The 26,176-nt window shown below is 42.6% G+C and overlaps 1 protein-coding gene across 1 annotated transcript in view; it reads right to left on the minus strand.

Annotated features, from left to right (window-relative positions):
* Window positions 1-24,826, minus strand: part of VEGFC (vascular endothelial growth factor C) — a 98,611-nt gene extending 73,785 nt beyond the window's left edge. Inside the window, exon 1 of the mRNA XM_045069391.1 lies at window positions 24,613-24,826. Coding sequence (XP_044925326.1) covers window positions 24,613-24,762 — 150 coding nt within the window. The 5' untranslated portion in view covers window positions 24,763-24,826. The remainder of the gene's footprint in view (window positions 1-24,612) is intronic.
* Window positions 24,827-26,176: the final 1,350 nt, after the last annotated feature.

Raw genomic sequence — 26,176 nt, forward strand, 5'->3', positions numbered from 1 at the left:
CTATTTGAATATCTAACTGTAGAGGCAGCCAAGGCTTTGGGTGCCAAGATCTTGGATAGAAAAAACTCCAAGAGGTGGGCTGATGCTACTCTTGGACGTATATACCAGTCCTTGACTGGTGTCCAGGCCAAAAAGAGATTAAAAGTGGAGAGTTCTAGGTCCTTCCAACCTGTTCTGTTGGGTTGGAAAGATGAAACCCTGAGGTTTGGCACTGTGGGGGAAGTCAGGGTTTGAGGGACCCAGATCCTGAAAGAAGGTAAGATAAGGGAAGCGGTCTGACATTTACAGCTTTCCTCTTGTACTTGCTAAATTTTCAAACTGGTCCAGGGCAAGAAGCAAAGCAGCCAAGCGAAAAATATGAAAAGAACAGGATGTTTTCAGCAGTAGCAAAGCACTGAGGAAACCACAGTTGGAGGTGAGGATCTACCAAGGAGGTAGGACCACGCTCCAATGACTCTCCTGAGTCAACTCCACTGGAACACGGGTGAACCAGAGCAGCCTGGGCCACACCCAGACTGCAGACAAGCCACTTGGCATGCCACACTGTCCCTGCACTGCAGTGACCTGTCCCCATTTTAGCGGACTACCAGAGGACAAAGTAAACCCTCTCTGAAAGAATGAGCCTGATTCAGTTATAATTCCTCATATATCATGTCAAGCACTTCGTCAACAATCTTCAACCATACTTACAAATGAAACTAACAAAACAAAAACACAGACAAAGTAGACGATAGAGATAAACCACAGATAAGCCAGATATTGAAATGGGTATTGTAATGTGCTGTGACTAGTATGTTTAAGAAAACAGAAGACAAGGTGAAGAATGTTATCAGGGAAATGGAATTTATTAAAAGAAAACCACGCAGAAATTGGAGAACTGCAAAACATAGTAACTGAAAACAGAGATCTCAGTAGACTGGATTAATGGTATTAGGACAAAGCGAGGACTGGTACACTGGAAAACAGATCAGTAGACAACATCCATCCAGAGGAAATGAGAAGAAAAGCATAACAGACACAGACAATACAGAGATGTGATGTGGAGACAGAGGAGACAGTGAGGAGGTCTAACATACGTTCAGCTGGAGAAGGGAGACTACTGGCCAAAGGAATATCTGAAGGGAGAATCTAGAATTTTCTGAAATAATTAAAAAAGAAATCAAGCTATAGATTGAAGAACTGCCATGAACTTGAAGCATATTAAACCCAAAGGAAGCTACCCTAAGAGTGTAATAGGACTACTGAAATCCAGAGACAGAAAACCTGAAAAGCCAACAAGGAAAATCATTTCTTGTTTGAAGGAATAAGATTGACATTGGAAATGATGAAAATCAGGACAAGGTGGGGGAAAAAAAATCTTTAAAATATGGAAAGAAAATAAATGCCAACCTAGAGTACTGTTCCCAGGAAAAAGACGATGAAATGCAAGGCAAACATCCTTTGCGATGGCATCGACCTTGTCAACTGTCTGAGCACCAATAAGGAACACGTGCAAGAGCTCTCCACACACAAAAAAAGTTTTCAAATAACTGAAATAAAGTTTAAAAGACCAAAACAGAAGGCTGTATATGCCAGTTTTCCTTATGTCAATCTTAGGATTCAATGCAATCCCAGCATATGTAGCCCGGACAATATTAGAAAAAAAACCAGAAGTATTTGAGCCATGTATCAAGTCTTTCCATGAAACTACACAATTTAGGAAAATGTTAACGCTGGCACTGGGCAGAGTAAAATAATAAAACAGACAACTCAGGAAGGAACTGCGTGTGCATAGAGAGAACATTTACAGCAAGGTTTAACACCCAGGAGCAGTGATAAAACATAATACAAAATTAGATATCTAAATAGAAAATATTTATCCTGATGCATACCCCTCTTGCTATACAATATCAATTTCAGGTTGATTATAAATCTGTGAAAGGTAAAACAATAAAGCTTCTTGAAGACTACTTTTATGACACCGGGCAAAGATTTCTTAAACGAGATATAAAAAGCTGCAGAGAGCATCATGGAGTCCCTCCTGCCCCCAGGAGCCCGTGACAAGCAATGACCAAGCACTTAAAGGTGCGGCAGGTAGGACGTATTCCGGGGTCCAGCATCCGCGGACACCCCAGAACTGGTAACAAGCAGGAACAGAGGAGGTCCACAGGGGCCCGCGACCGATTAAATCCCTTTTAAAGGGGGAGTATTTGGGCAGCCAGCTGTCAGACTCCTCAGACAGGACCTTCTTGTCTGACCACTTAGAAAGGGCGACGGCCTGGGAAGGCTCTGCCGGTGGATCTCGGAACAGATCCGAGATCCGCTCCGACAAAACAAGCAGCAGGTGCTGAGACCAGATCCGGACCAGACCAGACCCAGGCCGTGTCTCAGCTGTGTGCCCGCAGACCGACGGCATGTTTGGTTCCTGAACTCCCTACACCCTCCTGTCTGCTTGTGTGTTGTGTGGGTTGTCTTCTGTCCTGCTCTGCGTGCTGGGTAAGAAGCCAGCTTCAGTCACGTGGTGACATGTCGTTGAGTTTGGAGTCCTGAACCTGTGTTACAATGGTGATTAACTTGGCTTCATGGCCGACTAGAGCTGCCACCGTGGAAAGACACAAGCCATGTGTGCGCCTTCACAGTGTGCTCAGGACAAAAGCATTGACCATAAAAGAAGAAAAAAAGAAAAGTCATTCTACATTAACATTTAGAAACCGTAGCCATTAAATAAAAGAAAAAAGGCCAGCAGTAGGTGGAAGGAAATACTTGCAATTTATATCTTATAAAAGTCTGGTATCCAAATCATATAAAGAGATTCTAAAAATCAATTAAAGAAAAGATATACAGCCAAAAAGAAAAATGAGCAAAATATTTGAGCAGGCATTTTACAAAGAGGTTATCCAAATGGGCAAAAAACTTATAAAAATGAGTCCAACTTCATTATAGTCACCATGGAAAGGCAAAATAAAACCACAGTGAAATACCATTACATAACGACCAGAATGGCTAAAATGGAAAAGGCTGATAATATCAAGTATTTGACTGGGATATGAACAAAAAATGGGGCGGGACATTTATTCTCTTCACTCCCTTCCTTGCCTCAGCACAGATAGGGAAGTGTGCCCCTTCCACACTCCACATCCTGCGGGGCAGCCCCTCTGTCATGGATTCAGCAGTTTCCAGGACTGATAACACCATTCCCTCACCCTGCCCCTGCGGGACTGAGGTGGTCAGGCCTTCCCCACCATCGCGAAGTCCCTGCGTGTTTCATGAATTTCCACACCTCCTTAAAAGGGACCAGTCACTAAACTCTTTGAGATGAGAACATCTCCAGAATCTCATTGCTATTCCTCTGCAGAGAATTTGGTTTCTACTCTGTGCAACATAGGGAACAACTCTGTTGGGCCTTCAGTAGAGGAGGGCTGTGGTGGGACTTGCTTTCTAAAAGGATTATTTTTACTTCTCTGTTGAAAACACTCTTATGAGGGCGTGAAGGGCGGGATCCGAGAGACCAGTGAACAGATCCCTCCTGTAATCCCTGTGAGACCCAGTGGTGGCTCCGATCAGGACAGGAAGGACATGGTGGTTAGATTCTGGATAGAGTTTGAAGGCTCAGCCAAGCAGATGCCATTCCCAAATATACTTGGGAAAGAAGTCAGGGCGGACCCACTGGATTTTGACTTGTCCCACTTAAAGCACAATTTGTTGCCACTGACGGAGTCCGGGAAAGCTGTGGATAGAGCACTGGGACGCGAGTTGAGGGAGAGCATTAGTTCAGTCTTGGAATGTGCGAAATGTGGACCGGCTCTCACCCATCTGAACGGAAATGTCAGAGAGGGAGCTGAAAAGAGCGTCCGCTATGTTCTGAAGTTCAAAAGAGGGAACTGGACTAAAGACGTAACTTGGGGTATCTGGGACCATGGGACCGGACTGGTTCACCGAGAGAGTGAGCAGAGAGCAGAACACAGGGCATGAGGTGGAGCCGTGGGCACGTCAGTATAAAAAGTTCTGGAAGAAGATGAAAAAAAAAAAATGCAGGAAGAAGCATGGCTGGAAGTTACCAGTTCTCTGCTCTGCACTTGCTCACAGGCTGGTGGGAAGGAGTGTCCCTCCATTTCTTAGAGCTTCAAAGAGCACAGTGAGGAGCACCGTTTTGATATGCAAACTAACAAGTCCAGACCCAAACCTCCTCTATCTGGCACTTTCACTCCCCAGGCACTGCTCCTTTGTCTTAACATCCCAAGGCCGGTTACCAGGCAGCCAGGCACCAGCCTTCCAGTTTAGACCCCCTGAGATATTTAAGACCAGCCAATCCCATCCTGTCTCCCCTGCCCCGCCATGGCTTTCCTTTGGAAATTCCAATAAAGGGTCTTAGTCTCTGCTTTCCCCTCACTCCTGCTTCCGGGCTTCTCACCAAAATCTTCCCATATGGCCAAGCATGGCATGCCACGACCTCCTCCTCTCAGTGGAACAGACTTTGCTTGATTGTGTTTCCCTTGTGACTCCTCTTGTTGCCGTATCTGACTGACTACCACAGAAAGGCACACAGAACAAAAAGTTCTAATAATTGTGCATTGTGCATCTAATAACTGTGCATTAGCAGCATGGAGGTCACTGCTACCTTAAAAACAGCAATGCATTATTTATATTTAATTAGTATGTATTTAGCCAGTAGATACTACATCAATAAACAGATTTTTTAAAAGATTTTATTTATTTGACAGACAGAGATCACAAGTAGGTAGAGAGGTAGGCAGAGAGAGAGGAGGAAGCAGGCTCCCCGCTGAGAAGAGAGCCCAATGCAGGGCTCGATCCCAGGACCCTGGGATCATGACCTGAGCCAAAGGCAGAGGCTTTAACCCACTGAGCCACCCAGGTGGCCTAATAAACAGATATTTAGATGAACTTTATTCTATTTGTGGGCCTTTGGTGACAAAACCTTAGTTAAGGGCCCTGAAGGCAAGTGTGAATTACAGTGTTGCAGGTAAAGACTTTCACAGGTCCTAGAGAGGGAACCAGTGTTTGCAGTTAACGCAGCACAGTGTTTTAAATGAGCTCTCCTCCAGTGCGTAAGGTGCACACCGTTTCCCCCAATTTTTAGTGGAGAACCTGACCCAGACGTGTTAAGATCCTACAGCTACTAGGGCAGTGCTAAATTCAAATTCAATTCTGATCCGAAAGTCCAAACTGTTATACTACACTATGCCCTCCAACAAAATAACAAAATAAAATGATTACAGAAGGCACACTTAAATTATCTGAGAATCAAATCTGGGTCCCTGTACTTCCCCAAAATACTATTTCCTGGCAACCTATGCTAAAATAAATAAATAAATAAATAAATAAATAAATAAATAAATTTCATAAAACATTCCTACAAGGCTTGGGAAGAAAATCTACTTAATTAGAAGTTTTCAGGCAACTTTAAAAAAGCTGATAATTATACATGATCTTGAAAAGCAATTCTGAAGTACAAAATTCAACTAACTTTAACAATCAAAATTCCAATTACAACTGATTTTATTCCTCTTTTCCTGTTACATTGAAAATATTTAGAGAAGTTAAACTAAGAAAAAACCAACTACCTAAAGACTTCAATGAGTATTATTGCTTAAAATCCACAGGCTGTTTTTGTTAAGTTTTGTTTGTAAAAATCTTTTCTAAACACATTTAGTGAGTATATTCAGCTACCAACAAAGTCTCTTTCCAAACATGACAAGTCATTTCCAATGAAAAAGGGTAAATCCTAATATTACCAACATTATTATTGTGGAAAATGTTTAATATATTAGTCACTAGGATGATTTTCTAAATATATTTAGCAGGTTTGTTTGGCTACATATGAAGTCTCTTTTCAAACTTGACTTGTTATTTCCACTGACCTGAATAGGGTATTTCCCTGAGAAAGCAGAATGGCATCAAGTTTCAGTGCAGACTTTCCAAACAGAGAATAAGAATGCATCTAATATGTTGTCAGCTTTGAAATGATCTAATCCTCACGTAGTGTCCTCTGGACCACTGCCCCTGAAAAATCACTGGGCTCCTACTTTAGCAACATTCTTGAGTTCGTTGAGTAGGATACAGAGTTCAACTAAAAGCTATGGGCATTCCACTGAAGGTGGTACACATGGAGGCCTGTTACATAATCTTGGGGTTTTTTTGTTTTTTTTTTTTTTGTTGTTTGTTTGTTTTTTCCCCATATGATGAGCACCTTCCCACTGCTCCTCTGCCATCCACAGAGCAGCACTGTAGAACATACGAGAAGATGCTCGTATCTGGTAGCGAGGCTCTGCCCCCTCCATCTGTCTTCTGTGAGGACCATGCAGCTGGGTCTGTACCACTTGCTTTACCCGTCGCGGGAAGCCATCTGAATCACCCATCTCTATCCTAGGGTTAGTTTTTTATCCTTATCTCGTGGTGTGCTGTCTGCAAATCAACACAGTCTAATCGGGATTATGGTATTCTCTCTTATCAGAGCGGCCTGTCATCTGGCAACCACTGTTCTCCACTCTTCAGACAGATCTGTATGAGGGAAAGGCAGACTGGAAATCTCCATCAATACCAAACTGCCTCACAAATACAGCCGCACAGAGAGGAAACAAGAGCACAGTAAGTCTTTGCATCAAGCAGTGGAGATGAATCCATTATTGTCGTCGCTGAAATCAACCTTACTTGGGTATCTTTCAAGAACAGTAGCTTCTCCAAGTTTTTCCCTTCTCTGCTACTTCACTTACTTTTGACCCAATGCAATTAGCAACTTTAAGTGCTCACGTTCTATAAATGTTTCCTATAAGCACCATCTCTCCAAACTAGATTTTTAAACCTTTTGAAGAGTCGAAGTTCTTACATGATACATTCATATTACTTAAAAATCAGCACTTCAGATAACGTTAACCTTTCGGATAAGTATGTAAAGAACACAGCAACACTGCAGGCATGAAGGGAAAAGTGGGAAATTGGGGGGGGGGGACTAAAAATCATGTTTACACGGTGTCCTAAACACCGCTACTCAAAATCCACACTTTTCTTCCTTCAAGAGTTCTACTGTTGTTTGAAGTCGCATGTGCCTTATTTCCCAGCCTCTCCTGCAGCTGGACATGGCCAAAGGAGTTCTAGTAAGTGTAAGTGCAAATGTACTAGGGATTTCTGAGAAAGCTACTGCTTTTCTGTTAAGGCACCCACTTCCTGTCTCCTTATTCTTCCTTTCCTGACATCAGACAGGGTGCTGGAGAGGAAGCAGCTCGGGTGCATCTATGAGGGAAGAAAAATAGAGGAGTTGGTCACTTTGACAGCATAATGGAGCTCTACGCTGCAGGAGTCCTTAACAGCCCATTGGGGAGAAAAATAAACTCTAGTTTCTTTAAACCACTGCAGCTTAAACAGTTTTATTTTTTGTTACATACAGCCAAATCCTACTTTAACAGATACTCTTAAAGTAGCTGCTGAGATCACCAGAGGCCGAAATAAAATTCTTTTAAGGTGTGGCCATAGTAACAAAAAAAATATAGAAATCTGAAAAACAAAAAATACCTCCTTAGCATCAAAGACCAAAAGTACAGAAGCATTAGGAGAAGGAAACAAAAGACAAGTATAAAAGCAAATTTTTTTAAAAAGTGCACAGGCCACTGCAAATAGAAGTGGTAAGCAATGGACGAATGGGAAGTAACCTTAATTCTTATTTTGTAGCCAAATTATTAAAATGAGGTTATGTTTAATCTGCTTTACTCAGCAGATGTAAATATGAGGTATTATACTCAAAAGGGCTATTTACAGGAGTGCAGAAAATTCACTTAAAACAAAGACAACCTCATTTCCTTACAATACGGGGTAACTGATAAGCATGTACACTCTGCGTGTAGAATTTACTTGCTCCCAGCACGTGGCTAGGAAAAAAGAAAATAAAAATAAAACCAGTACATGCATAATATACAGTTGATTTATGACATGCAAATAGCTGTAATTCTTGAATAATTTATAGCATAGGACTGCTTAATATATAATTAATCAAATGATGTTTAATAGGATGAAGCTGAATGTTAAATGTGAATTTTGGTTGATATTGTGAATTATTTGAATTCACTAATAATTGTGAAAATTAACTTTGTAAGTGTTAGGTTTTAAATATGCCAGCAGGTAATATGTAGTTAATAACTTCAGAAACTAAAATTGAAGAATCACTTTTGCTTGAGACTCAGTAACTACATCTAGTTATGCCAGTAGTCTACATATGTGAGGCATGTCAAACTATTCTTCTGGCAAACAATTATCCTGATATAAAATGGCTACACCATGTAAAATAAAAGAATATGAAACTGAAAATTTAAATATCAAAGAAGCAAGAAATGGAAAAATATGACCAATTCTAGAAATTAAAATAATCCCAATAGAAGCTTGGTAAGTAAAAATACACTTCATGGTCCAAATGAAGTCTTGAAGGAATACATTAGAACACATACTTTATTTAATGTTGCTTCCTGCAAATGACAGGTCTTGATTCGTAGCCTCTAGACTGTCAGGTAAGAATATCTTAGATATCAGTCGGTTCAGCCTCAGAGTAGAACCACAATTTAATGACCAGATATGGTCAGAGTGCCTTGAGCATAGATAGGCAGTCCACTGTATAAATGCGGCTAACTCAACGCCCAGCAATGCCCCAGATGGCACATAACGTGGCAGAGTGAATTTAAGCCATTTACCCACCCTGGAGTGGAGGATAATAAATCCACAGCTTCAGGGGGAAGCCAGTAACCTTCAGGGAGAAGGCCTGTCAAGTATAAAATCTTTAATCATTTCAGATTACTACAGTTTGGCCTGGGGCTCCAGCTCCATAATTTTATAGCTAAGGGAAAAAAAAAAAAACAAAACAAACCAAAAAACCCACAACTCTAACTGAAAGAGACATGTATTGTGTTTAAAAATACACCATTATTAGAAAAAGTAAACTGAGATTCTACAATTAATATTATTTGATGGTATTCTCCCTCGCAAATGTTAAGCTGAAACTCTTCATCCATCTTGAAGGGACTGTATACATTTAAAATTTGTGTTGGACAGAGCTTTCCTTAAGAATGAGTGCCCTGTGTGCTGGCCAATCACATTCTTGGAATCACCTCTAAACATTCCACTGAGTTTTATAATTGCGGTTAAAACCGTCCATGTGGCATCTGTAAGCACTTGTTGACAGATGAGAAGATGGGCCTCAATGCCATGTATTATATTTCCAGCTGCTTTAAATTTAAATTAGCATGCTTTCCTAATTTCCCATCTTGATGCAATGATAACAAATTCAGGCTTATAAAGGCCTGGAATCAAACACAATTTTTGCACAGTCCAGGTATTTAATTATTCATTAATCTGAATGAAGATATGAAAATATTTTGTTTTCTTGTCACTTCTGAGACTTCTGTCACTTCTGAGACTTCTCATCCAAAACACACACTCTCTCTCGCTTTCTCTCTCTCTAAATCCTGGGAGAATTTTCTCTCTCTCTTCGTCCTAGCTACCACCTTCCAAACACTGAGAGTTGGTTAGGAGTCACTCCCAAGCTAGTAATACTTCTAACGGTGAGAAGAGACAACACATATAGACTTTCTCCATAGACAAAATTTTTATTTATTTTCAATGTGGTTTCTTAAAGTATTTACAAAATATGAACATAAACAACATTTTAAGAGAATCCATCAGCCATGCAAAAAATGTTGGAAATAAAGATACAAATTATTTTAACTCTAGGGGCAACAGATGGAAGACATCGTGCAAATTTAGAAAGTCACTCCATGGCCACATGCTTACATTAATAATTATAAAAATTTTAGTCCACAGAAGTCTAAAAGTGTTCTTTGGATAAGTATAAAGTATTTTTTTAATTATAAGTGATATTTTCGTATTCCCAGGGAAGAAAGCAAAGCAGGAAGAAAAGCAGTGTCTTATCAGAAAAGTGTCTTATCAGAAAACTTACCATAAAAGTTTCTCCATAAATCTTTACTAGAGTCTGTCTTATATTTCATTGGCCAGAACTATCCTATGGCAATGCTATCTCCAAAGAAAGCTTCGAAGTAAGTTTATAAATCTTAACTGAGTACAAGAAAACTGTCCCATAAAAAAATGAGTCACTATTATATACAACAACTTTGAGCATATAAAAACTTACATCTTAGAATTTTTTAGCTTTGTTTCCCTCAGATATTACTTAATACCTTAAATACTGATGCATGGAAGGTGATTAACTACTTGGTGAACCAATTAATCAATTTCATAAAGAGACAGATACGGATCTAACAGTTACTCTCGGTATACATAAGGTATCCATTTATAGGCAGAATGTGCCTAGACATCTAGTTCTTTGAGTTAACTCTGCTTGAAGCTGTAATTCTAAATAATTCTTCAAATCTAAGAACTTGATGTCTTTTCTGTGTGCAGTTCAAAATGACATACATTTTTATTCTGCCCAAAATTATTGAAATATTGAGCTTTAACCAAAATAGTACATACAAAAAAAAAAAAAAAAAAAGAGTGGGGAGCAGAAAACAGTATGACTTTACATGCTGGTGATTTAGCTGTGGCCGACACTGTTTTCTCACAGTAGACATATTTGCTGGTGAGTCTGATGACTAAACCATGCTGGGTTACAAAGAATTTCTATTGATATTTACTTACAATTATAATTGGAAGTGACAAAGAAAATGCCACATACCTACACACACGCAGACAGACATGAAGAAAGCAAGTGAACAGGAACTTCTTCTAGAAAGGAATGCTACCAGAGGGAAAACTATTCCTTAAGATGACCTAAATCGAAGGAAACAAGCATTTTTTCCTCCAGCAATCATTAAGCCAGTATTTAGTGCTATGACATCTATTATAATCAGATGTTGATTCAAGTAGGAACTACCCAATTAAATAATTTTGACGAAAGCACCTGGCCCTAAGAACAAGTTATTTTGCTGACAACTAAAGCGTTACAAAGGCTAATGTAAACTACACTCCTCTTTAATTACCAGTCTCGTTTAAGCCAACTTTTGATAACCAAACATGACCCAGTTATATTTCAGCTCCAACTCCTGCTGCAAAACATCTGGTCTGATCCAAAACACCCTCATTCCACATGTGTAGGAACTTACCTTCTCAATTTCCTGAGTGTCTCAATTTCAAATATTCTTGTTGTCGTTATAAATCGTAGACAGAGCCTCGAAAATTTTCTCATTTCAAATTGCAGCAAGAGCATAAATCGGCTTAACAAAACTATGATAAATATATACATGTTGACACACACACAAAAAAAAAAAGGCACCGAAAGTCTAGAAAAAATTCTGGTTCTTCACTCTAAATGCACATACCATTGACATGCTGTTTATACATGTGTATTTATGGATGCAGAATAGGTACTAAGTTTTCCAAGCCACAAACAGTTAATGGTACATGAAAATTGAAGTGACTGCGATGTAACAGCATCACTTCTGCATCAAAATAGCGGGAAGATGTACAGAGGGGCAAAGACAGCGGAACCTGGAACCTGGTCTTCCAAAACACTGAAGTTCAAATTTAAATTTACTCTAAGAAAATCTACCGTCACTAAAAATGTTAACAATCGTCACAGAATGCCATTTTTATACCATTTATATACTGTAGTATGAGGTGGTGTAAACAATGAAAAACTCTTGGCAAGTGGCAGATGTAGTTATTTTGTAATGAGCAAAAAGTTATCTAAAGTGTTTAAAAATATTTAACTGCAAAATATTCCACTAGAGTAGAAAGATGGACTATAGGAAAAGATTGTATAATTTATCAGAAAGAGTATGTGTCACGTTTCTGAAATTTTGGTTCATAAAAGAATGTTACCGTATCTATCAGCATCCCAAGAGCACATTATCAAGGGAGGTAATTTGCACTGGACTGAAATATTAATCCTTAACCGGGAGTTTCGGTAACTTTCAAAAGAGACCATGATCCTGGAATTACTGCACGTAGGACAGACCTACTCATGTCAGGGGGAAAGCAAAGCACCCAGACGGGAAAAAAAAAACGCATTTAACTAACTAAAATGGTAAGAGTTTCAGCTTAGACTTAGAAAACTAGAAATTGTTCTGGAAAAGACTACACATAAGTATGGAAAACAATGTTCATTGTACTGCTCCTGAAATCATGCAACATAGGAGAGTCATGTACCGGTCAGTCTAAATGACACCTATAGTAAGAGATATTGAAATCCATGTTTATGCTAGGTTGTGACATTTTGTGAAAAATTGAAAGGTTTTAAACATAAATGTTTAACTGGAACTCTTATTAAAGTTCAGATGAATAGCAACTGTTTGGCACTTCACAGACATATCTGTTAAAACTCATTTATAACCCATTTGCTACTCAAGCATTTACTTTCTTTTTTAAATATTTATTTATTTGAGAGAGAGAGCACGTGTGCACAAGCGGGGGAGGGTCAGAGGGTGAAGCAGACTCCCTGCTGAGCAGGGAGCCTGATGCTGGACTTGATCCCAGGACTCCGGGACCATGACCTGAGTTGAAGGCAGAGGCTTAACCAACTGAGCCACCTAGGCACCCAAAGCAAGCATTTAATACTTAACGTGCCACACACAGTGCATATGGCATAGCCTACAGTTCGTCTGAATATCACAGATTTAATCTCGTACATAAATATTTTAGTGTTTAAGTTAACCACTTTAATTTCGGGGCAGAAAGTCAAATTTATATTGGTCTGCAACAACCCTGGTGGGGAGAAAACCCACAGTTAGCCCTGAGAGGGGCAGAGCTTTAGTGAAGGCAAATCAGGCATGCTTGTTCTCTTTCCTGCCATACTGCAGACACTTTACAGAGGTGTAATAAAGTTAAAGTCAAGTTAAAAAAAGAAAAAACTTGGCATATGAAGGCAAAAGTTTAGATATTTTCTGCTAGAGGAAGCTTGAGGCAGTCACACTAACATCACCCCCAATTCAAGAATGCAGAAGGGCTTACATGGTCAAATAAGCATGGCAGAGAAAGTTAACACTGATTTTAAATATTTTCATCTCTCCTTCACTAGGGGAGGTGTCTCCATATGCTACAGTACGGTAATAGAATTATGTTGTGCTCCTGGGGCCATGACACATGGGTGCGTTTTTCTAAAGTAAAACAGAATGGGTCTCCAAAAGAGCACGCTCTGCTGCTATGAATGTCTAGGAGGAAAAAAATAATTTGCACAAAATGGTATAACATCATTATTTGCTTAATCTGTGTATCTAAAGCAGCTTCAAATTACCCAATTTTAAGTGTGATGGTCATGACTCATGAGTAATTCTGGCCTTAGTAAAACTCTAATTCGGCATGGATGGCCACCAATTTTTTTTTTTTTTTAAAGCCCTAGGATTCAAAGAGAACAAACAATGATTCACGATTGTCCCCAAATTTAAATGTGGCTCTGAGACAAAAGGATTAGTTTGTTTTTTAGGGAAGTCGTAAGTGTCATGACCCATAAGCAAACACGGATCTAAATCAGTATTCCATGTTTCAAAACATAGACTCAGAAGAGGGCATTAAGATGGGCAAAATAACTAAATACACACAACAGATGCAAACAAAAAGAAAGAATTAAAAATATTCCACGCAGGCAAGGATACTGTAGTAAAGTAAACCACGGTGGTTTGGGATGGCCTCACGTCTGGTATTGGAGATTAACCGGCTACTTCCAAGGAATCTGAGTGAGAGGAAGTAACAGTCGCCCTTTCCAGATTATAGGAATTCCACTCAAAGATTAAAGGCAGCTGTGTGGTCGCTCGGGTTAGAGGGAATCGCGGCCATTTTCCTGTTTGTCAAGTTTATCCCCAATTGGTTTTGAGGGGAGGGAAGGGGGCATCAGAAGAAAAGACGCCGTGCAACAACGTAAAGAGAAGAAAATGAACTATTATCTTGAGGAAAGCTTATAGGGCTCTTACCAACACATCTCTTAGTAAGATAATTATTTGTGCCATCAGAAAAAAAAAGGCATTAAACCTTTGAACACTAGATGGCTGAGAAAGGGATAAGTAGTCAGCCTCCCCCACTCCCGGCCAGTTCCCAGGAGTGTGGCCCTTCTCCCAGGGGCTCCCATTCATATAGGTGAGAAGCTTCCAGAACAACCACAATGTCAAACGTGTTCTTTCCTTTTAGAAACTTTTCATCTATTTCAAGTACTTCACATCGGAAGTCTTATTAATTTCACGAATGTTTCCTCCACACAGAAAGGAATATTAAATATGCGATGTTATTTTAATCTTGTTTCTGACCAAAAAACACAAGTATGGTACTTTTAACAGAAAAAAAAAAAAAAAAAAAAAAAAAAACCTAGCATGAGAATAAAAATGACCGTGAAGAGAAAATGACATTACACTTTAAATTTGAAAGTGGAGTGGAACTTAAAATATAAAGTGCATTTTATATCATGGCATACAGTTCTAGTCCTATAATAAAGATACGGAAAATTAGTTTAAAACAAGATGACAGCAGTATCTGCAGATAGATTTGTATAGATAATCCACATGGATATGTATGGATTTGTATAGATGATGTATTATCTAATTCTTTATTCATTTACAAATAGGCTGAAAATCTAGTGTCTGCCTTATCTTTTGGTCTAGATTGAGTCAGAAATGCATTTTCAGTTTAGAACTATGGTTTCTGATCAAAAGTTCCTAAAATACTTCGACTAACATCTGTATTTGAACCTAAGGAAGTAAACTTTCAAGATGTTATTGAAGAAATAACATATTGTTAGCTCTTTCTGAAGAGCCAGAATCTGTCTATACCACTCATTTTGAATTTCCTCTTCCTTGTCTGCTCGCCCCCTCCTACACTGCCCACTCCCGTCACCATCCAGTTTCTGCACCAAGAAAGTCACAGTGTTTACTGACCGTCTGGTGAACCAGTAAACAGAACCGTCAAACAAAATCAACTCCTATGACACACGAGGGCACTCAAGTAAATCAGACATGCCCAAGAAGTAAAGTATCTACTCCATGATTCATCTCAACGATGGCACAGACTTTGTTGGTTCCCATTCTGGAAGAATGCCCCAAAGAAGCAGGACCATTACGTTTTTCTAAACAAATCTACATAAGTTTACCTCTTGTGTTTAACATTCTACCATTATATTTTCTTTGTTGAAATGGTATTTTTAATATTTTAGATCTTCTGGAATGGTTTCCCTGTAAATTTAGAATGTATATTTTTATTTCTCTTATGCCAATTAATAATATACAGACTTGAGAGGTTTACACACTGAAGTAGCAACATCAGTCTGTTTCTTTAATAGAGATGTAAATTTTAGAGTATGTAAGCTTTGGGGCGCCTGGGTGGCTCAGTCTGTCAAGCGTCTGCCCTCAGCTCAGCTCATGATCCTGCGGTCCTGGGATGGAGCCCTGCATCGGGGACTCTGGGTCCCCTGCTCAGCGGGGGGTCTGCTTCTCCCTCTCCCCAGGCTCATGCTCACTCACGCTCTCTCTCGATTTTTCTCTCTTAAGTACATAAAGAAAACCTTAAAAAAAAACATAAAGCATTAAAGCTTTGAAGTATTCAGGATGAGGTCATATGAAATTATATGGCATTATAACACTCCTGTGTGGACCAGAATCCTTTTCAGCTATGACTTAAGTACAGGGCACTTCAGGGGATGACCATCACCACCTACCAGAGCTGTCACACTCACAGAAAGACACAAACCCAGGCACACGGGAGATGTGGAAACACATTCTAAGTCAATCTACAACACGTAGCCTCCATACACTGAGGGATTTAACACCGTGGATTTTCCCCAACTTTCTCCAAATCAAATATCAATATTACCTCCCCTTTCCATATTTAGGAAATCAGGAAAATTGTCAGTAAACTTATAGTACAAATGTAATAAATTAGGTGGAAGGTGCTGGAGAATCACTCTGAAGACTATCACAGTTACTTCAAATGTCTAGGACCACAGTACTTAGGTCTGTGATTTTTTTTGGTGATGAAACCTATCTATTTAACAAAAATTTACAGAATTTGATACCTCATTTCTGCTTCTCCCTTGCCTAGTCTTACTGTTGGTAGGAATATTTGCAAGCAGATTTTTTAAAAAAGAATTGCTGGGGTGCCTGGCTGGCTCAGTTGATGGAGCATGTGATTCTTGATCTCAGGGTCTTGAGTTCAAGCCCCACACTGGGGATAGAGGCTTCTTTAAAAATAAATAAATAAATAAAATAAAAGGGAACTGCTAGACTGCTAGGACATCTCAAGGTTATCAATCTCTCTCCCACCCTCACTTTCTAGCTCTTTAATTGCTAGCTGAACTCCAAATCAGTGTATAGGCTATAGGGAATATAATATCATATATTCTGACTTATTTTTTTATTCTCTTTCAGTGGATGTCCAAAAATAATTAGCTAGGTGAGAAAGAATACATAAGCCACGGCTGGCAGTCTGAAGTGTGACTAAGTTTGGGGGGGGAGCGGAGAAAGGGGGGCAGAATGTGTGTGTGTGTGTGTGTGTGTGTGTGTGTAACTAATCATGACCACTGTTTACACTGCTTGCTCTGTTTGGAATGTGAGCCATAATAGAAAAAATGTCTGTTATTAATATATTTTACAAATGTTTCCAGATAGTGCAGTGATGGGTGCTTACATAAGTCCGCAGTGGTCTTCACTATCCATCAGACATAACCAGGAGCATATACTGGAGCTCAGATGCCGTCTATGGGTGGCCCATGGAATGAAAAGAGCTAGGCAGTGACAGAGGCTTCAAGGAAGGCTGCAGTTGAAAATGGCTCCGGGGAAGCTTGTGGCCAGCTTCCACTTCTCTTTTTTAGACACTTCTGTACAATGATACCCAATTAAGCTCCTTAAGACACCATTTCAGCCTATCACACGAGAATCTGCAGTGGTCCTACTGCTTTCAGCCAAGTTCCAAAGTTAGGTCCTGCTCCTTGGTTTCTTACACCTTCTACAAGATTCCCCTTGGTTTCCCTTACAGCTCTGGACTCCTCAGCCAAAGCGGTCCACTCCCCGCTCACCTCCCCAAACCCCTCTTGACAGCACTGGCCTTCCTGCCTCTCTGCTTTGCTCTCGATATCCCAGATGCCCCCTCCTTTGTTTCTGTAACCAGCATCCACTTGTTTTCTGCCGCTGCCAGAACGCCAGTCCAGCCTTTCCATGCTTGTCCATGCAGCCGCCAGGGGCTTCCCCAACAATTTCTGGTAAATCAGGAGACTTGCTTACAACAGCTCTGACACTGTCTGCATTTACGGTGTAGCCCATTTTTGGTATTTTAAGTGAGTAAGCTTCTCGTTCCTCACGAAGGATCACATGCTTGTTACAGACAGGAATTGTCCCGCACTGTATGCCTCACTCACCGCATTGTCATTTCCTGCTTAGGGTCAAAGCTGCTGTGGGTGAGAATTCATTAAAATGCTCCTGAACTGTCATAGATTCGAGTAGGAGAATTTGGAGTCAGAAATCCACAAATCTCATGTGGAATTAGCCTATCACCATGGCATCCTTCCTGAGTCCCTCAGTTTCCCCTCCGGGTGGTCAATGAGATTATCAGGGGAGTGGGGGAAGCCTTTGGGAAAGAACTGCTCTTCTATCCAAACCCATACCCCCGCCCTGGGGGCCGCGCTAACTTCAGATCACAGAATCCTTCAGGAAACTCAGTGCCCGCATATACATTTTATATGTAACCAACATACAACCAACTCCTGGCAAGGCTGATCTCATCAGTAAATACATTACTATGTCTTTAATGAAATTAGAAATATGCAAATTTAGATGATAAATACTATAAAGAACCTTTTGTTAGAGCAGATCGGGGTTACAGCACCAAGTAATTTATGAAAATGAGCTTTTGGATTTCAGAACTGCAGCAATGCCCCCTCACATTTGAAAGCCACTGGTGCACGATCAGTACCAGGACACAGCAAGAATGTACCAGTGATAGGCATCTCAAGGCATCCATTTGATTGACTTCATGATGGATGCCCAGTAATAAAGACAAAGTCTTCTTTCTCTTACAGTTAAACTACAAACTCTGAAAAAGAGTGAGTTGACTAATGATCTGAATAATTTACATGAGGGAATTTCAGAAGAAACAATTAAACTGACTAATTTATAATATTTACTGTAAATTTTTGAATGACATTGTAAGTTCAATGAACTATCATCATTCAATGAACTATCAAGTCTTTTTCTAATGTGAAAAATCAATGATACCTTAATTTACAATTTATACAGAGCTGAACTCACAAATGTGCCTTCTGCAACAACTGTAGGACTAGGGAGTAGTTACAGAATGACCACCGACCGGAAATAATGTAGCTGGTACAAGATGCAACAACGCATGCCTGGGAGCCCAAGGACCTGAATGCTTCTACCAACCACAGTTCGTTCTTTCCAAACCCAGTTATTCCTGAAAGGTCACTGGGCATAGGTAAAACCATAATCTTTCCACCGAAGTTGTATTAGTGCAACTTAGAAAAACTGTGTGATAGGAATTCTGGTTAGAATTCTTGTTATGCACGCATTCTTGCAAGGCTACTAGGCACTCAGGTCATGTATGACCACCTTTTCATTGGAGGGGGCACCATATGGTAAGGCTTGGAGGAAAGTACAAGTTTATTTCAGAGTTGTCCAATTGTAAGGGAACTGGGACTCAAATAAATGTAACCGGATTAGGCCCCATGTGCAGAGTCCCTCTTCTCTCTGCCTTCTTGTGCACAGCTACCACTTGCAGGAAGAAAAGACTATCTATGGTCATGGGCCTTTCACAGATCTGGAAGGCCCAAACCCATGGTCACACTTTTCTAAAATAAGTGCTGCAAAAGCTTTTTTTAAAAAGAGAAACTAAAGAAAGAAAGCCCTATCCTCGCTCCCGGCTAAGTCATTCGAGTCTTGGGCTTATTATCTTTAATGAAATAAAATAACATCCATCTCAGAAAGACGTAATGAAAAACAAACTGAACTTGAACAGCTCTTGGCACAGTGCAGGGCACACAGAGATGCTGAGGATGTTACCGAGAAGACCTAAAGATCATGTGAATGCCTACTCAATATACAGATGTCTGCACGGTCCCCAGGGAGTGATCTGAACCTGTAAATACCCCGATAGCTGCCAAAAACACCAGTGCCAGGGGCACAGCAACCTTCTGTGCTCTCCCACCAGCCTCTGAGTCCCAAAACATCCTAGAAAGAGCTGTGAGACAGAACTCCTGGTTGCTGCCATGTTGGTCAGGAGGCCAAGACCTTCACCTCAAGAGCCGTTGACCCAAAAGGGCAGAAAGCAGTGTCCCCAGTCCACCACCTTCCACTGTCTCAGGTCAACTTGGACAGCCAAGAAAAGAGACCCACCAGCCCTAAAGCTGTGCGACTGATACCAAGAAGTGCTTCCTACAAAGCAAAGTTGATGATAATCAATTCTTGAACAAATGACTGTTCATCAGGTGTCCTGAATTCAGAAGAACAAATTCCAAGAAGTGAAACCCAAACCAAAGAGGAATTGAGCTCTTTTATGTCCCAAACCATAGGTAACCAGACAAAACACTTAATCGTACACTCTAAGGCAATTCATAATCGTAAAAACTGTAGACGTGCCATTGAAGCGTAGATGCTTGGGAAAAGGGGACAAAACCCCAGTCCTTCCATTATGTCATCCTTTGCCCTCCTCAGAAAGGGGCTCTTAGGGAGTGAAACTCTGGGCCTCCGACATAAATCGATGTGGAGTGAAGTGAAGACAAGAAAGTTCATGGGTTTCCACTTTCACAGACATTTCATATTTCCCTACTATTGAACCCCTTTCTAAAGACTGCTGCCAGAGAGTACGGACATCTGCAGAACATCCGAGAAATGTCACGGGTCCTGTGACACGAAGCACAGAGAAGGCCACAAGTCAATGACTATGTATTATAGTTGCGCTTAGAGCCTAATAATTCAGTGGAGTAAAATTTACCTCTCCATTTTCAATGCAGAGCGGTAGGATATGCAGACTGTTAATTTTCCTTTCAGGATTGTAATAGTACTTGTCAAATGCTCACATACTTTAAGGATATTACACAGTTTAAGTCCTGTTGATCCAAGGCAATGATTTTCCTCCAATGGGATGTTAATTTGTAAAGCTTATTTTGCTTCTCCGAAGAGTTTTTAGACTAGGAAAATCTTAAGCGATTTACAGAATCATGCTGTCGTCAGCCTTCATGGATCCCTGAAAACCAGTCTCTGCTCTTCTCCGCAGTGCCCCAAACCTGCAAGGACCCACGCTGCCCTACGATTAAAGTATTGATGCCAAGGTTCGTTTCTTCTACTCCCTCATCTTTCTTGTGAATGAGTCCACAAATCTATGAGTTCTTTCTCTGTGACAGCTTTGACTTCTGCTCCTGCTGCCTCAACTCTGCTCTACATATCACTTCCCTTCTAGAATACTGTTGTTGCTTCTTCACTAGACCATGTCCCCAGCAAGTCTTTATGACTTGTAATCAGTCCCAGAATGATTTCAAAACTTCTCTTATTACCTGTGTCTTTCAGGTGCTCAGAGCATGAATCACCCTCCATAATTCACCTTCAAGTGTCTTAGGTCATTCGTGACGTGACCACAACCATTTCTAAAAACTTACTCATAGTTAAGATTCTTCACTGTTATTCTATATAACCCCTTGCCTTCTCACCTTCTCATCCCATCCATGACCCAAATGGGATCCCCATGCTTGATATAGTCTAGTCATGTGCTGGAAATTCTCACCCAAGTTACAGCCCAAGTTCTGCCTCTTACCAAGGCACTCCAGGCCACGTGGATGACTCTCTTGTGCAAACTTCAGGACACAGACGATGCTCTGGGACTATTCCTTCAATACCTCACAGTATTTTTTGTGCTTAAGTCTTTATTTTTTCTATCTGAGCTGTATGCTCCCCGAAAAGAGGAAAAATGGCTTACGTCTTTTAAGATACCCCCTGCCTAACAGATTACCCTGCAAACTCAACAGTTACATAAAGAAGATGGCAAAACCCATGAAATTAGTCATTGTTACATACCGTAGTTCAGTGATTCTAAAACTGTCATTATGCATGAGAATGACTTAGGATGTTAGTATAAATGTATATTCCAAGGGCCAAACCTAGAGATTTGGTTGGTCTCAGGCAAGGGGAAAAAATTTAAAGACCTCTAGGGAATTCTAATATAGTTAACCCACACATTTTTTGTTGAAAAACATCATCACTGATTAATTTGAAACAGTAAACACAAATAAAACAAGTACAAAAGTATGGAGAATTATAAACAGTGGAGAAAGAAAATCTGGCATGTTGTAAACTGGTTACCATTATTAGGAAGTTTTTTGTGATAGTAAGCATAAACCATAAGTTCTTTTACTATTTTAATTTAAAACAGCTATTCTCATTAAAGCAATTAGTGTTAAGATTAAAATAATCGGTTTTTTTGCATTTAAATTGTAAAGTAGGGTTATTTAAAGTTATTTATGTAAAACAAAATAAGTTATATTTGCTTATTCAATCATACTTGATCTAGATTATTCCCTTAATTGAGACATTATAAACCTTTAAGCCTTCTTTTGTGGATTTTGATCTTTAACACAGGCATGTGCAACATAAGACATGTTCACCTTGAATTCATTGCTTCTAAAATATATAAAGACCTAAGTATTTATACTCCCTGCTAACCCCTTTTTGGAATAAAAGTATAGTACTTGTAATTCTTTTTTCATGATAAATAATTTTTTTTTCTTTTAAAATAAAAACTCCTCAACTCCAACCAATCAGAGTGAATGCTACACAATCTCATGTTGGCAAATCTAGCAATTGTATTTAGCAATCTAGTGCTCTTGCCAGGTTTTGCAGGTTTTTGAGTTAGACGATAATTTTAAATAGTTCCTCTTAATTTTAATTATATAATATATAATATTATGTTATAATACTTTAATTATATAATTTTAATTATATAATAGGCAGTACTTTGCCTGCCATACTTTTCTCATGTTGGCTTGCTTGTACTAATATCCTTCGGGGAAACATTCTGGGATCTGTTAGTAAGTCACATAACCAGGAAAAGAGGAACCTGATAAATAAAAATATAAGTCAAGGGACAAGGGAGTCTTATTCATATGCGCTTGGATGTATATGATATATATGTTTGTACATGCTTGTTCACGTCTGCGATTTTACCTCCCATTTTTTTTTTTAAAGATTTTATTTATTTATTTTACAGAGAGAAATCACAAGTAGATGGAGAGGCAGGCAGAGAGAGAGAGAGAGGGAAGCAGGCTCCCTGCTGAGCAGAGAGCCCGATGCGGGGCTCGATCCCAGGACCCTGAGATCATGACCTGAGCCGAAGGCAGCGGCTTAACCCACTGAGCCACCCAGGCGTCCCTTACCTCCCATTTTTTGTACGGGTTTGGGGGAAGTGTGGTGAAAGACTTGATGGCTAAGCTCGGTTTATAGTTTGTGAGCTGTTTTGTATTTTTTTTAAAACACTATAAAAATACTTCCTAAGTGTCAATTACCCAAACTGCATTTATCGAAGATTTTGTATATTTAGTGTCTCTTATCTACCTTCTGAAATCTCTTCTTGGGGTCGGGTTTCTGTACCACATAGGACGTTAACAATCAGTTCCTCTCCCAGCTTTACCTCCTCATGAGCCACTTGTTTAGGCCACTAGGGAGAGACATGGAGTCTCTGGACCATGTCTCTTGGGAATCTCATGGCAAGGAACCAGCAACTTCACGAAAGGCATTAATGACGCTTGCCCCGTCAAGCTTCCACTCAACCAATGAGGAACATTTTGGTGCAGAAATAATATACTGTCTTAGGGGCTGCAGAACTCAGAGACTTAAAATGATGTTTCGAGTGGAAGAGAGTCTCTGTCACATACAGAATATCAACTCACATTCACCATACAGGATATAAAAGATGGCTAAATACGAAAAGCAAATAAAAGCACGTGAAGATTTTTACAGCCAAAGAAAGATTTGATTACATCACCGAAGAAGATATTTTGAAGATGAAAAATAACTTTAACCTCCAAACGCACACCCACACAAAATAAACATGCATGTGCACACATGGGCCCAGTCCTTCAAGACTGGCCCAGCAGTGAGTGACTCCCACACAGGCTTTTGGCTTATCAGGAAAGACTTCTCATTTTACTTCCTTCTTCACCCTTTCCTCCTGCAAACTCAAGTAAGTTACCACAGGTAATAACCTGCTCTCAAGAGGTTCCCTGATCTCTTTCACCAGCCACCTGAGTGTTGCCTTACTAAGTCATACTTTTAATAATTTGACTTTGCAGAGACAGAAAGTGAACAGATATCATGAAACCCAAGGCATTCAAATTACAGGAAGTGTAAGTGGGTCTAATGTTACGTTTTTCAAGGCATTTAAACACAGGGAGACATTCTCATGATAATAGTTCTACCAACCTTAAGTATCTGTGTTGAAAATTATTTTACAAATCACATAATACACTCTTCTGTAATTTGACATTTTTTTTCCCTCCCAAGGTTTTCTTTCCCTGGACCCATATATAATTACAAATTCTGTTGTTGTTTTTTTAAAATAATTTGTCCCCCAAATTTAAAGTTTAAAGGTAGTTTGATTTTTTTTAAATTAGTCTTCTGCATCGTAAAACGTTATTTCAAAATATAACTGTGGAGGCAGTTATTCAACGTATGTTCATCAAGTCACCTCCCAGCTGACAGTCACACACCCCTGGCCAAGGGGTGAAATAAAGCACTGCATTCTGGACCCAGTCAGGGGCTCTGCAGGCCTTTGAATACAAAACTTCTCCGGGAGTTCCCAAACTCCGTTCAGCACACTATCCATCCTTATGACAGAGCTGAACGTTTTACGTACACATTTTGGAAGAGCACAAGCAGGCACAAATACAGTCACTCCTGTTTGAAAATCAGAATATCTCAAAAGTACCGTGGCAACATTTTCTGGCAAAGGGTTAAACCCTCTTTTACTTAATAAAACTATCCACCTTACTTTTCAGTACTTTAGCGCATTTCAGAAACGCAGAGCTTATGAAGCTGTAAAGTCTTGCCTGACTGTGGTCTACAAGCGATCGTGCTGCAGCCCACCTTTGCCCAGCTTCTCCAGGGGAATCTCAAGTCCTGATCCCAAGCCGGTGACTACATTCCTTTTACACTTTCCCTAAAAACGCCCGGTGCTCGGAGTAAGAGCAAGGCTCCGGGAAAACAAACCTCGGCCGACCGGTCGCCCCAGCCCCCGGAGCTGCGTGGGCGCCCACTGATCTGATGCGGGAAGAGGCGAGCCGTCCCGACCGGACGAACCCGGGCTCCCCCGAGCCGCGCGCCCCGCGAGGGCTCCAGCCCGCCGGGTGCACCGCGGGGACCGCTCCCGGCAGGTTGCGATCTGCACCAGCCGCCGCCTCTGCGGCCGCCGCTTTCTCCGGACTTGGCTTCCCGACTTAGCAACAACTCCACTGCAAGAAAACCAGGAGAAGAAAACTTTTCTCCGAGGAAGCGTGCGGGCAGCTCGGTTAAGTCTGGATGCAACGCCCAGAAGGTGGAACAGCACCCCACGCTCGGCGCGGCTCCCGGCTCCCCCGGACCCCCCACACCGCAGCGCCCCGCGCACTCGCCCCCAGGCCGGCCCCGGCGCGCGCGGCCCCGCACCTACCTGGGCCTCGTCCGCGTCCGGCTCCGCGTCGGAGAAGCCGAGTCCCGATTCGAAGGCGGCGGCGGCGGCGGCGGGCGCGTCGCGCGGACCCGGGAGCAGCGCAGCGGCGAGCAGGGAACACGCCAGAGAGAAGAAGCCCAGCAAGTGCATGGTGGAAGGACCCGGGGCGCGGCGGCCGGGCCGCGGTGGGGGCGGGGGGGGGGCGCGGCGCCCCCGCGACGCTGCGCTCCCTCCGCGCGGAGCCGCCGGCGACCCCCGAGGGCGGCCGGAGGCGGCGGCAGCGGTCCGCGGCTCGGCGCTCCCCACGCGGCGCGGCGCGGTCCCGGCCAGTGCCGGGGAGGGGCGCGCGGTCAGGTAAAAGCCTCACAGGAAACCGGACGTCCGAGCTCCCCGCATTCGGGGCCGGCGAGGTGAGGCGAGGGCGAGGGCGAGGGCGAGCGGGGACGGCGCCTCGGTTCGCCTTTCTGTTTTCGCTTTCTGGCACGAGGGGGGCAAAGCCGACCCCCTCGGCGCTGCTCGGCCCCTCCGACCCCCCCGAGCCCGCGGCCCCCTCCTCCCTCCCCTCCCCTTCCCCGGTGCAGCGAGCGGCGGCCGGGAGGAGGGCGGCGGGGCGCCGCGCGGCCAGGCCGGGGAGCTCGGCGGCGCGGGCGGCTCCGGAGCGCGGGGCGAGCGGCGGCGGCGGCGGGCGCAGGGGCAGGGCATGGCTGACGCGCCCTCTGCCTGCGCTTATGTGAGAGAAAGCGGCCGAGGGAGGGAGCGTGCCGAGCCCGGCCGCCCTCCCCTCTCACTTTCCCTCGGAAGCGCTCCTCGCGCGCCCCGCGGCCCGCGCCTCCGCCCCGGCGCCCCGCGTCCCCTCCCCTCTCCCCTCCCCCTCCCGGGAGCGCGGCGCGGGGGGCAAGTTCGGCGGGGGCCGGCGGGCGGCGCGGGGCCGGGCGGAGCGCGCCTGGGGCGGCGTCCCGGGGAAGGCCGGCCGACCCTTTGTCCTCGGCCGCCGCCCGGCTCCGGCCCCGCGCCCGGCGCGCCTCGCCCCCGGCGCCCCCGCTCGAGGTTCGCCAGCCGTCCCGGAGTTTCAGGAGGTCCGAGGGCAAGTCCTCACAATGGCGCGGACCCCGCCGCGGGCCCCTCTTTCCCTGCCTCTGGGTCGCTTCGTGTGCCGCCGAGCACCCCGGGAGAGCTCAGAGGGCAGGGCGGGCTATCGGGGCGAGTGCTGAGGAGCCCCTCGGATCCCGGACTTTGGGCGGGTGGGGAACGTAGAGCCTCAGTCTTCAAGGAGAGGAAAGACACGCGCTGTCAGTTTCTGCAGGGAAGTTGGGTTTCAGGGAGAAAGGGAGTGATCAAGAGACACGTGTGCTGTTCACAGCGTGGAAAGTGACATCTGCAGAAAAGTCACTGCATTTCCCCCATTGGAAAGTCACGATGTGGCGCCGATCGCATGGGCTGTCTCCCTCTTTGGGGCTGACTGGACGAGTCGCCGGTGACCCAGATGCTGGGTTTCCCGAGCTACTTTTAAATACACGGATCAAAAAGTCTTGGACAGAGAAGAGACTTCGTTACCTGATTCAAC

The sequence above is a fragment of the Mustela putorius genome, unplaced genomic scaffold, assembly GCF_011764305.1.
Source record: "Mustela putorius furo isolate JIRA1106 unplaced genomic scaffold, ASM1176430v1.1 tig00003932_pilon_pilon_pilon:0A:0A, whole genome shotgun sequence".
NCBI lineage: Eukaryota > Metazoa > Chordata > Mammalia > Carnivora > Mustelidae > Mustela > Mustela putorius.